The sequence below is a fragment of the Protomyctophum parallelum genome (genome assembly GCF_964188405.1).
Source record: "Protomyctophum parallelum genome assembly, chromosome: 21".
NCBI classification, from domain to species: domain Eukaryota; kingdom Metazoa; phylum Chordata; class Actinopteri; order Myctophiformes; family Myctophidae; genus Protomyctophum; species Protomyctophum parallelum.
The window spans coordinates 36,531,961-36,546,342 of record NC_139713.1 but is presented as its reverse complement, the minus strand read 5'-3'; the positions used below and the strand labels follow the sequence as shown (position 1 = coordinate 36,546,342).

Below are 14,382 nucleotides of genomic sequence, written 5' to 3'. Positions count from 1 at the left end.
GACAAAGTATTGTAGTGTCTCTGCTATAATTGGCAGCCGCCACATATGCCGGAGACGCTGCTACTTATACCCATAGATAGAGTAGTGACTGAGTGACATGCCTATTGTTGTACCATGAAAACACATGCCATGATTTTGTAAGTGAAACTCTACTGCACCTATACTATTTGTGTCCTTGTATGCACATAAATAAGTGGTTAAAGTGTGTGTGTGTGTGTGTGTGTGTGTGTGTGTGTGTGTGTGTGTGTGTGTGTTTGTGCACGCGCATGTGTACGTGTAAGTATAAATAGGACATAGGTCAACATATTTAAGTTCCTTCCCTTGCAGCTGACGTCCAAGTGTGAAAAACAGGTGAACTTAAGAAAGTTTCAAGGCACTCCGCTCAGTTGAGGCTTTTTTTTAACCTTAGAACGCACACGTGACCAACTCATTTTGGCTCAAGGGCCTTCATCAGGGTCCAATATTAACAGGACATGCTGGGCTTATTTTCTATACAATTGGAAAACTAAAATAGCTGAAGTGAGACGAGGGTATTTTGTAAGCAGTTGGATGGATTCGGCTGGCACATCAGATCAATTTTCCTATAAGTTCTTTTTGGAAATACAGCCAAAGCAATTGAGATCTTTCTGTTTTCACAGCAGGGGAACTCTCAAACAAAGCCAGAGGACAAGAGCTTGATTTTCCCTTATGTTTAAAGCCATCTTATTATACAATACACGTGCACCACCCATGGCGAGTGTTAAAGCATTACAATTAGCTATACCGATCGGCAGAAAGAAACCAGTCTGCATTGCAACACCCGATTTTCTAATTCATCGCATGACAGTGTCACGCAAAAGTAACGGAAATAGCTGATCTACAAGCTCACAATTCATCACATCGTGACACGTAGTTCTAGCTAGTGGTTATTTTTCTCACCTACTGTATAATGTCAAAAATGCCAAAATTAAGGACACCGGGTTGTAACTGTGGTCAAGTCTGTCTGTGGATTGTATTCATATTTAACCAATGAGAAGTATTAATATGGGCTTGTGACTAAATAATAACTGCATTGGATGCATTGGAACACAGGTTATCTCCTGAAAAGGAACTATTTTGGACTACCCAACAGCGACGACTTACGTCGTACTGCAGTAGTGTCGACTAATACTATTGACTACCTTTTTTCACTGCCGAAAACTAATTGGAAACTAAATGAAAACTAAGCTATGATGACTAAAACTAAGACTACAAATATAGTGACAATTTCGTCAACAAAATAAAAACTAGACTAAAATGACGATGCGTTGTGAGCTTGTAGATCCGCTATTTTCGGTCTAAGTGTAAAATCAGTCATTACGACGGCATCAAGGCCCGCCAAATACATTTTAGTCAACTAAATCAACTGTAGATTTAGTCGACTAAAATCTTATGATATTTAGTCGACTAAAACTAGACCAACACTAAAACATTCCAGGTGACTAAAATCACGTGGCTAAACCTAAATGAAAACTATTCAGGCGTCTGAATGACTAAAACTAAAATCTAAATTTGCAGTAAAAGAAATCAACACCATGCTGCAGAGTACTACAGCTCTGTTGCACGTAGAGGTCCAAGGAGGGTGGGCAGATCAATGAACCATGACTCACTGACCTCAGAACAGCCTCTGCCTCCCTCTTCCTGTCTCGCTCCTGTTTATGTCACTTCAGACAGCTCCTTGCTTTTTTTTTATGTTAATTCCAGAACATGACCAGAGTAACCACGAGAGAGAGCAGAACATCTTTCTGCCTGGAACCAAGCTACTGTTTCCACCCTTCTCTAGCCAGCCAACCTTTTTTTCTTCTTCAGGGTTTGGGTTTTTAGGCAGTCACACTGAAGGACGCATGGTGGGATTACACTGGTAATCACTTCTCTGAGGTCTGATCTCAGAACAGTTGGATCAAAGCCATCCTTTTTCTCTAAGGGCCCATTCTGGTCTGGGGTCTGCAGCCCCTTTCCCACATGGAATCCATAACATTGTTGAATGAAAAAAAAAAAGTCTGGCAAAGGAGGTGGTAGTCAGTGGTGCCGTCAGGACTTAAAAGTGTGGGGACATTATTTGGAGGGGGGGGGGGGGGGACTAACATTGTTGTGTATTAGCCCGTCTCACACCTTGAACAAGTTGAGACAAAGAGCAACTGCAGTTAATTGCTGCACGTATGCAGCAATACAATAACTATATTGCACAGATAAATGGAATTGGACGGTGCAAGACCATGGCATGCACCAGCGCCGGTCGGGGGGAAATAAATAAATAAATAAATAGACTAGGCATATCCCCCAATAGTGCAAGGACATTTCAGACCCACTCCGGCGCCTATGGTGGTAGTCATTCACACATTGGGCTGCTATATTTTGACGTTTTGTTGCAACACATCTGTTCCAACATTAGAATGTTACGATACAGTACGTAATGCTCATGTGCGAGGTGTCTAAAGCATGCAAAACTAGGCATTTGGGGATAATAAAATGGATAAACAGAAATTCTCCCTGGGATGCAGTCAGAACCAAGAGGATTTTGGAAAATGTCAACTGAGCCAGTGAGCATAATGACTGTGACTTGCAAATGGGGCGCATCTTCCACTGCACACGCTTGTCTGTTTATATGCCAACTCCTGAAAGCTGCATTGTACTGTGTAGTTGATCTGTAGTCGTGAAAGATATATATCTTTCAGTGAATCGCTTAGTTACAACATTGTTGTTGTGAAGTTATTTAGTCCTTATTGGTGGGGATTATAAAAAGCAATATGTCCATTTAGAGACCAGGCTGACATTATCGTAAACTGTCCACACTGCGTGCTTACAGTTCAACTATAAACTGCTTCAAAGAGCAATTGTTGGTGCGAGAGTTCACCAAACAAATGAAACATTTTACGTGCATAGTATCTTATTGCTCTGTGGTCTTGTAAGTGAAAGTCATGTAAATGTGAAGCTTTCGTACAGATGGTGGGGGGGAGGTGGGGCGGGGGTTACCTAAATGCAGCACTGGGCCCTCAGGGATGTGTGTTTATTATCACTGATAGTAATATGATGTATGGCATGGGAGTCTTTACTCTTTACATACATTTAAATACGCAAACAATGTGCTAACAGGGGGTTTTAGAGGCAAATGGATAGAGTAAAGAAAACTAAAGCAAAGAAGAGGGTCCTAACAATGATGCCATACAGACCTACATACTGTAGACAAGGAAATCTATATACTGTACTGTAGAAGCAAAGAACACATTTAATCTCAGTGAAAACACATTCTCAGGCTGGTGGCCTTTCAGAATAAACATGTTAATAGTTTAGTCTTATTCACTGCTTCTCAACGTTGGGTCCAAATGGACCTATATGGGTCTGAGCGTATAGAAATGGAACCTATTGGGCCCTTACATGTCCATTTGGTTCCATTTATGCATCTAAGAGTAAAAATAAATAAAATAAATAAAAAGGTTTACGCCGGTGTAGATTAAGGTCCCAGAGATAAATTGCATTGGCCAATGGCCTAATCAATGCATAATCAAACTTGAAATGAAAAGGGTCTAATAATATTGAATACTAGCATTACTTCCATTTCCTTAACCTTTATTAAAGGACCACTTCACCACTTTTCAACCTATCTTCATATAATAGGTCCTCACTAATAATCATTACAAAAAATTGCAATTTTTTTCTACTCGGTCTGTGTCTCATAGGAGGACTGTAGGCAGTTGAGAAATCGTCTTCCAGTGACATCATCGATGGGGAATACAAGCTAATAAAAACTGCAGGCAAAAATGGAAGCCATCGTTCTCACGATAATGAAATTAAATATTATAAATATATAATATATAAAATATTTTTGTAAAAAAATCTTGTTTAACAAAGAATCTGCCTAATGATGATGTCACTGGAAGACAGTTTCTAAACTGCCCACATCTCTCCTATGAGACACAGACTGAGTAGAAAAGAATCGTGCCATTTTTTCATGATTATTAGTGAGGACCTATTATATGAAGATAGGTTGAAAAGTGGTGAAGTGGTCCTTTAAGTTCTATTCAGACTGTTATTGCAAACCCAGTGCTACCAACGTGCAGCTCTGCAGCACCTAATTATACTAGTTCATACTTCATCATACGCATATGTACATCTGGGGTTTATTGTAGCACCATTGTTAGCAGGGGTCAGTTAAAAAAGCCAGATTTTTGGCTTTTCTTTTACCACTGCACCTAAAGTCTTTTCCATGGAACAGAAGCACATTTCACTCCACTCCACATGAGATGAAGCACAGAGAGAGAGAGAGAGAGAGAGAGAGAGAGAGAGAGAGAGAGAGAGAGAGAAGCATGCAGCCACAATGTCATGTCCTTGTTATATGGCCAATCCTTTATGGTCTCAGCATGTGATGTATAAGTCTGTAAGACTTTCCGTTACCTCAAAACATTAGGGCTTTATAAAATAGCCTGAAAACCAAACTCCTTGACTTGTCGGTCTAGACGTATTTGTGTCATGCATTCTGCTCTTTGTGTGGTCTCCGCTACAGTAAACGACGGCATCAGAACTTAACTTGGCGGTGAAGCACAGAACTTATTACGTTTATCTATTCTGTACCTTCCCTCTTGGCTCCAAGCTTCCTGACTGTCCACACACAGACAGATACTATTTACTGAAAAACACAGTGCACAACTGTGTAGCTTCAGTCCTACAGTATACTATTACTATGCAGAGAGGGGAAAAAAAAGAAATGCCCCTTGGCAGATTTTTCGCCCTTTGGAAATGCAGGGTCCACACAGAGATTCCAGACCAATATCTACACAGCGATATTAGTCTGGCCAGGCTATGGTTGAAGCATACCGTAGCTTATATTTAGTAGTTACTTAGTACATAATGAAGCTAGAGTGGCCTGCAAGCAAGCTGCCAAGTCAAGGCTCTTCCCTCCCTGTTTCAAGATCTCATTTGACACTTAAGCCTGATTTATACTTCGTCTATTTAAAAAAAAAGTTTGAAAATTATGTTTTATAATTTCAAAGGTAGTTAGCATGCAGTGTCATCCTAATGGTTTCCTGCCTGGTGGACTGGCTGAGTCAACATTAGCTGTCAGTGATAGGTCTTTTGTTACAAATTGAGTTAAATGAAGTTAAAGGAACACAAGGGACTTCACAGTGTGCAGTAGTGGTAGCTAGCGTAGCATAAAGTCAAGGTGAGTTGAAGTCTTACCTTCAGGGTGTACTTGTGCAAGTCCCAGGTAACAAGTACAATATAAAATGGTGCAGAGCAATAGGGCTCTCCTGTAGGGAAGACAAGAGAAGATGTCAGTTAATATTTATGACATGCTCATGTTAACTAATCAATAGAATAAACCCTACACATGGCCTCACATAGGCCTATGATATCCCCCCACTTCACACAAGTGGGATTTTTTTAGTCAAACCTGGTGGAACAATGGATGCAACCTCAACTTTGACCGTGACCACGAGTCGTCCTTCTATTGTTATACACACAAGCCTGAGGACTAAGTTCGGCACAATGGATGTGTGATATGGGGCGTGTGTGAGGGAGAAGTGCATGCGAACAGATCAGGAATAGATTCAAACCTTGTCTCTCATTTGTAGTCATGGGGAATGTCTGGGAACTGATCAACAAGCAAACATACAAACACCACAGTTCACACTGGTGAAGGAACAGTGTGAATACAGGGACTCTAGATGGTTGTGCTTCAGGCAAACATGGCTAAATGATAATATTCCAGATTGGACACCAGACGGCTTCACACAGTCATGCGATCATCTGACAGTACCGTACGTGACAGACACAGTGGCAAGGCCAAGGGGGGGACGGGACTGCCGTTCTGGTGGTCTCCAGATGGTTAACCACAGCCTAACGGTTAAAGAAAGGCGTCTGTGTCCTGGACATAGAAGTGTTTGATGTGGGGTTGAGGGCGGCCACATTATTTGCACCGCAAATTCTCATACACATAGTGGCACATGCAAGCTAGTGACATCATCCACGCCACGGTTGGGGGATTAGAGAAGAGGTATAGGCCTACCCCGGTGCATTTATCATGGTCACTAGCCATTTTCATCTCCAAAGCCCTGACAAGTATGTGTCCTGAGAAAAGAGAGGGATAATAATAAAAGCATGCATGGCATGCACCTGCTGTATGCAAATGTCAAGGAGGTGTCCAGTCACACAGCTCTGCCCCCTCTGTACGTCAGATCACCACCTAATCAGGTTTGTACGTTCACTACGTTGTACTGTACACTCTCAGGGGCGTTACTAGCATGACGCAGACAACGCAACTGCGTTGTGGCCCAGAGGCGTGGGGGCCTACCGACATCTAGATACGCGGCTGTACCCTCTTACACGCATGGAGCATATCCAGTCAAGTCCCTCCACAGTCATTCACCCTCCAATCGCATTGTGGTCACAATCTCAGTGGTTCAATTAACTGTGTAGTCTATTTAAGGAGATAACGTTCACTCTGATCCCTCGCTACAACCAAAACTGACTTACCAGTGATCATACTCCCTCCACCGCCCCAGCCTCCTCCTGCAGTAGTATTTAGGTTTCACTGCAATAATGTATCATTCAGTGCAGGTTCTCACATACTATCATGTTTTTTGTTTCTTTCAGTTTGTTATTCAGGTGCTCTGCTCAGTCATCTATGATGTATATACTATGATATGCATGAGTCTGACATAATATGTCGGAACATATCATATTATGATATGTTCCTTGAACTACTGGCAGCATGCACAAGAAATATGATGCTGAAAGTAGTTAGATTAGTAGCAAGGGCCACGCACGCACGCACGCACACCCCCCCCCCCCCCCCCCCCACACACACACACACACACACACACACACACAATAAAACTAATACAAAAAAGTCTAGTCTTCAAGTTTAACACAACAAGCAGGAGGATGTATGTTTATTGAGACTGGGATTTCTACATTACTGTGATGCCTTCAGAAAGTGTCGAGTTTCAATACAAACTTTTGTACCAACTATTGTTGGTAAAAACGGACCTGAGTTACAACTGTACTTGCAGCACTTTTTTTCTTCCGTCTACACCAAGTCGCTTCGCAAAGAAATTGCCCATCTCAAACATGACATGTTGTGGGCTTGTAGATTATCTGTTTTTCGCAAATGTTCCCCCCAAAATGCATGCTGATCAATCCCTCCTATATAATAATAATGAACTAATACAAATTTAAGAAACAAACTATGCTGAAACAATCAAACTCCCTCTGGAAACCAACTGAAACTTTACTAAATCGAATGCAAATGACCAAAGCAAAATAGAAATGTATGAGAAATATACAAATAACACTCTGGGTCAGAGTGGGTGAAGGTTAGTTTCAGGATAACACTAACAGACTGTGCCATCAGAGACCATCAATGGACTCTGCCAGTGTATCACATCAAGTTCTGTGAGGAGATGACCTCATGTTCATAACCACAAGTCCTGGATCAAGCACTGTTGAACAGGAATTACAATTACAATTTGGCCCTCTAGCTGAAGGAGTGCGAGATCAGAGTATGCAGAGTAAGAATGAACCCTAGACCAGGGTTAACACAGACAACAAGGTAAATACATATAGTCACATGAGTAATGTGCAAATAGAACAATGTCAACAATGTCTCAAAGGAACTATCCCATAACAGGTAAACATCAAACCTAACATCTGTCCAAATAAACAAAATCTAGAGGTGTGTGTGTGTGTGTGTGTGTGTGTGTGTGTGTGTGTGTGTGTGTGTGTGTGTGTGTGTGTGTGTGTGTGTGTGTGTGGGTGTGTGTGTGTGTGTGTGTGGTTCTGGGGGGGCATGAGGATTACAGGCAGCCAGAAACTGTGGTGGAGGGAATTATAGCACGTGCCAATGAGCTTAACCCGTCTTTCAGCAGGTCCAACCTCCCAGCCCCCCCTTGAGCTCTGCAACTATGCCGGGTTCCCGACAGTCCCCCCTGTCCCCCCCGTCCCCCCACTCTCCCAAACAACGCTACAATCATCCACATACCCCCTCCTCCCACTGCCACCTTCATCAGCAGGTAGCAGTTGCCACAATACCCCCCCCCCCCCCCCCCACACACACACAGTTCAAGGGACACTAACACACTGAACGAGATGGTAGGGAAGTACTTGGAGTAATAACTGGACAATCTGGAGGTGGTTATGGAGAGGGCGGGGTGGGGGGTTGAGGAGGAAGCTGGAAGCTATCCTGGTGAACCCTTCCTGTTCCCACCCCCTCTATGATGAGCTGGAACGCGGGAACGAGAGGAGCACCTTCAGCCACAGACTCATGGTGAACGAGAGGAGCACCTTCAGCCACAGACTCATGGTGAACGAGAGGAGCACCTTCAGCCACAGACTCATGGTGAACGAGAGCCACAGACTCATGGTGAACAAGAGGAGGACCTTCAGCCACAGACTCATGGTGAACGAGAGGAGCACCTTCAGCCACAGACTCATGGTGAACGAGAGGAGCACCTTCAGCCACAGACTCATGGTGAACGAGAGGAGCACCTTCAGCCACAGACTCATGGTGAACGAGAGGAGCACCTTCAGCCACAGACTCATGGTGAACGAGAGGAGCACCTTCAGCCACAGACTCATGGTGAACGAGAGGAGCACCTTCAGCCACAGACTCATGGTGCGTGCCGGTACAACACCACTCGGTCAGTCCATTGCCCGTAAGCCGTAAAGCCACATAAACAAGGACCTGCATGCTCTGTCCTTGGACTCACTGCTTTACTCCACATTTGCACACAGACTACTGGCCTGGGAAGTACTACTGGGATAGTACCATTGTGGCAAATTCCCTGCTCAAGTTAACTGCTGTAAATGTTTCACTGTTGATAAGAAGCATATTTCTCACTATACCCACTGTTGTTTGACTATAAATAATATCCAAATGGTAAAAGGTGCATTTATATAGCACCTTATTCCAAGGCGCTTTACAGAGATTGTGCATTACATTCACCCATTCACACACACACACACACACACACACATTCACACACCGATGCCGGAGGAAACCATGCAAGGCACCAACCTGGACATCGGGAGCAATTGGGGGTTCAGAGTCTTGCTCAAGGACACCTCGACGCGACACTAACTCTGGGGGAGCCCAGGTTTGAACTGGGTCACTCTACCCCTGCCGGTCAGTCTACCCCTGAGCCACTGCCACCAAATAGTTGCAAGGCCGACTGACAATGTACACATGCAGCCTCATTTATACACTGTCGTACTGTACGTTCGTACAGCATTACTGGTGAGTTGCGATCAGGGGTGCACGTAACTTTCTTGGGCTAGCTCTCAGAGGAGCACCAGAAGTTGTTGCCTGGTGCTCGCACTGCGTTACTTTAGCCACCATGAGACAGATAAAATTAACTACTCACCTAATGCCACGGAGGTTCCATGTTTAACGTACGTGAACATTGTTTGAGTCACAGATGCGTGTTTTTTTTCCTTCTTTATAGGCCTATCGTAAATGTATATGAACTGTCTTTGGATAAAAGCTTGTGTCTCATCCACGTGGGTTCTTGTTTACTACTTGGTTTGACTAGCTAGCGCTTGGAACAAAATCACAAACTGTCATGGCAGCTTGGTTACACCCAAAACAGACTTCCTCTTCCTCTTCAAAATAAGAGCCACCAGTTTTATTTCTAAGTCTACTTACAGGACTGTGCATGTATCTCTAAAGGATGTTAATGTTATAGTACAGGATTCATTCACTCTTAAGCCCTAAACACACCAGAGGGTCGCCATGCAACTCCTTGCAACATGCAACTACTTGCAACCATTATTCCCAATGGCAGTTGTAAGGAGTTGCATTGGTGTGGTTTGTTTAGTTGCAAGGAGTTGTGAGTAGTTGCAAGGAGCTGCAGCTGTGGTTTGGGCGGCTTGGGCCTGAGAACTAGGGCATGAAGCAACTAGTCGACTAGTAAATCCACCTTGTTGGTACTAGTTGACTAGATGATAAGATTTTTGTAGGCCTCAAATCAGGTTATATATAGTTATAGTCACCAATGTACATAGTTTTTAAATGTACAAATATTTATCCCCCCCCACCCCCCCCCCCCCCCCCCGTGAATGACGTGAATGAATGCCCTACTGAGAACTGGGCACTGGGCTCTGCAGAAGCACTTTCAGATATGGGTCAATAAGGGTCATCACCTCAAAAACTCAAAAACATGAATTCACAGCCTCTGACATAACAGCAGCTTGATCTATCAATCCTCCTACTAGCACTAACATAATGTAATGACCAAAAGTGGTTAAGATACACTCGCGCACACACACACACACACACACACACACACACACACACACACACACACACACACACACACACACACACACACACACACACACACACACACACACACACACACACACACACACACACACACACACACACACACACACACACACACACACACACACACACACAGAGGAAATGTTTAAAGCATGCAGCTGTGGGTTGAGGGCTACAGTGTGGGGGTGGGGTACACAGAACAACTATGAAATATACTGTATGTTCCTGTATCTTATGACGTGCATATAGTGCATACAGATTACAGTAAATATACAGTAAATATACTGTAAGTTCCTGTATGTTATGACGTGCATATAGTGCATACAGATTACTGAATGACACAAAGACATTGTTTGTATACTCTCTTCTCTCTCTCTCTCTCTCTCTCTCTCTCTCCCCTGTCTTGGAAGAGGAGATATTTCCAGAATTATGTTAATGTTATCCATGCTTTCCCCACTACTAACCTTAAGAGGAGAATGGCACATCGGTGATTAAAAGCAGGAAGTGTGCATGTATCTGCATGTGTGTGCTTAGCTTGTGCATGTGTGCGTGCATTCGTGCTTGCGTGCGTGCGTGCGTTTGAACGGTGTCTAGTAACAACTCATTCTGACCACATTCATTTCCATTTAGAAGCAGTGCAGGCTGGGAAACCGCTGTGTGTGTGTGTGTGTGTGTGTGTGGGGGGGGGGGGGGGGCATGAATGAGGTGGGTGTATATGTTTAAGAGTACCGGTATATGCTTACAAAGATACTGTCACTGTCAGGTGGAAACATTGTATCTCGATTTTTTTTTTTTGTAATCGATCAATGCTATTGCGGTCAAACATTATATCTCTCTGTGGGTTATAAAAGATCCAACAAGCTAAGACAGCAAAATAATGCATATTTGTCCTTTGACGTGCCCAACATAGTGATGCCAGGTAGAAATCTCATGAATCCATTACATCCAATGGAGCAGGTTCTTCTTTTTTACACTTTAAATATACAGTATGTCTGAGCTGCTATAGGCAGAGATCCATGATTGGAAATGAGACATAAATGCTGAGAATTATCCTACACACTCACAGCCAAAAGGACTCGCTATCCTTTCACTCTGACGTGCTGCCATGGAAAAACCCTTTTGTTTTCATTTGGCATTTTGTATTTTCCTCAAAAGTCTCAGCAGTTTGTTTTGGGTTTCTTTGAGGTGACATTTCTGAAACGTGTGTGACAGTTTCGGGGTGCTGTGAGGTGGTGGCGAGAAGCCAGACGTTGCTTCGGAGAGTCAATAAAGCTGACATCCACACACAGTCCCGTTCTGTTGCGGCTTTCACACTGCAACACCACGGGTCTGACACGACTGCTCAGGGGGATCTGCACAGCAGCGGAGCTGAGTGGGCAAAATACAGGCCAGCAGAACAAGACTTCCCCTAACAACTCATCAATTACTGGCTAGACACCCCATAACCTACATTCTTTATTATGAGCTACTCAACGCATCGTTCAAAGTGCCAGACTCTGCTCTGCTGTAATCATGTAATTGCCTTCTTCATGATGTTGACACATCGTAGAAGCTACAGTAAGCTTACGTTTGAATGCTTTAAGGGAATTTTAAACCACAATGTCCTTTGCTGTCAAATTCCAAAGGTTTTGAGGGGTGTGTTTGCCCATCTGCATGACATACTAACAGTGAACGTACACATAGTAAAGTCCTGTGTTGTTTGCTCTTCAGACCGGAAGGGCATTCGACCAATCACGAGTCAGGACACACGACACAGATGTAAAACATTTCCATGTCTGCTAAACAGCTATCTAGCCTTTGAAATCTCCGGTCTGCACGACTGCACAGGCAAAATGAAAGTGGGGAAATTATCTACATGAAGGAACTACATATTGAAATCGAAAGGTTTCGAATTTGGATAATGACATCTCCACTTAACTATCTTATGACAATAAAACATTGGTGCGACATAGCACCTCTGTCATACAATGAAACAAAGTACTTATAAGCTTATATATAATCCCATTTAGACCAGGAACCCCTATACATAACTAGGGTGAGCAGATGTCCCCCTTTGCGTGGGACAGTCCCTCATTTCCCTCAAGACTTTTCAGGTGTCTCACAAATTGAGACCCTATCCCACATTGTGACTGGCAGGCTCAAATGCCCTAATAGTTAGTCCCCTAATAGTTGGCTTTCTGTTGTAAAGCTCTCATTGTCTCCATTCCTGCAAGATGTGTTTTTAAGCTTGTTAAAATAGCATGAGAAATATTCCCTACAGGCTAAAGTTGACCATACCGGCACCCATGATCCATTTTAAAACAAAATGTGAGATGCCAGATGGGTTTATTAAGAAAATAATAGGCAATATTAGGCCTCTGGTCAAATATGACATTTAATAGCAACTTAAGTAATACGTTGCTAACCCCGTCCCGTCCTACTTGTTCCACACAAACGATACTTCTGTCCCTCACATGAACAGTTTGTATCTGGTCACCCTATATGTAACAATACCTTTCAATCCGGGAACCCCTTTTGGGGTTGTTCTTCTTGCTATTATTTTAGGTTTTTCAGAAAACTTAGGTCAGGATTTAGAAGGAGTTTTTAGAATCGGCCTGCCCTCAGGTCGGGATATAGCACCTTCAAGATAGGTGCTACTGTAGTGTAAACAGCACCAAAAGAGGCTGAACCTATTATTACAAGTCAAATAACTACTTTAAGTACCTACTTAAGTACCATTTTTGTTTGTTTGACTTTGATGTGTGGTCAGATGAGTTTTTCTGTCGGTATAATCTTCTGGCCTTTCTTGATTTTCCTCAATGACACTAACTCACTCATTCTCATGTACACACAGAGACACACACACACACACACACACACACACACACACACACACACACACACACACACACACACACGTACAGCATGCATGCTGTACTGTGTCAGTCTCCTCTCATAATACAGTGAGTATACACATTCTTCTCATGCAGCGTGCAAGTATGAAGTATCTACACAAACAGCTGACTGTCTCATGAGACTCACATCCAATCAGAGAATGAGAGAAAAGTCACTTGCACCCAAATTTGGTGAAATGAAAGGAGGAGCCCTATAGGGAAGGATTTACACTTTGTTGTTCACAGGTGTTGTGTGCCGAACACAGACAATCTACAAGCTTAAAACGTGTTGCATCATGTCGTGAGCTTGTAGATCTGCTATTTTTTGGCTTGTGACACCACCATGCAATAAAGTCTAAATCCATCTTGAGGTTAGCACCTTTTCCCTGACTTCAACTGACTTGGAATGTTCATCTATTCCTTAAAATATGTCCCAAAGACAACTATGCCCCCTACGCACGCACACACACGTGCACACACTCACACGCGCACGCGCACACACACACACACACACACACACACACACACACACACACACACACACACACACACACACACACACACACACACACACACACACACACCATATTTCCACAGCCCAAGCATTCTGTCACATTTGACAAACCCACTGACTACTATTTATCATCAAACCACCTGAAAAAGGTCAAACTTAATATGCTGCTGCTGTTATGGACATGGTGGACAAACAGGACATTGTCACAGCAAAGGCCCTATACATGTATATGATTAAAGCTGCAAGCCATTAGATTTGACCCCCGGTCTCCCGTGCGAGTGCCAAAACTTCTAGCACTGAGCTAATAGAGGACACCTGCTTGTAGGCCTACAGGGCGGATATTGCTCTTTGAGCTGCAGGCAGTACTACTTGCTACCGTGTAGTGAACCTGACCACAGGATCTACATTTCTCACTAGAAGAGCAGGGTTAGTTGTGTTAGTTATATTGCATTATGCTACCATACATATTGGTCAAAATAACAAATGTATATTCGCTTTAGAAAGGTTAGGAATCACATATTCAGCCCTAGTTTTGCCCTGCATTGTGTGATTGTGTGAACATGATTGATCGGGACTGCTTAAATCGGCTAATTAAAGTGATTCATACGGCAAATGTGACACAAGGTTGGTGTCACATTTGCATGAAGGTGATATGAATGACATCTTTAATTTCATAATTACACAATGACAAAGCCTTA

At 43.2% G+C, this 14,382-nt stretch overlaps 1 protein-coding gene across 1 annotated transcript in view; it reads right to left on the bottom strand.

The window, feature by feature from the left end:
- Positions 1 to 14,382, bottom strand: part of LOC310879189 (uncharacterized protein) — a 131,276-nt gene that overhangs the window by 114,768 nt on the left and 2,126 nt on the right. Inside the window, exon 2 of the mRNA XM_083793650.1 lies at positions 5,194 to 5,264. Coding sequence (XP_083649776.1) covers positions 5,194 to 5,264 — 71 coding nt within the window. The remainder of the gene's footprint in view (positions 1 to 5,193; positions 5,265 to 14,382) is intronic.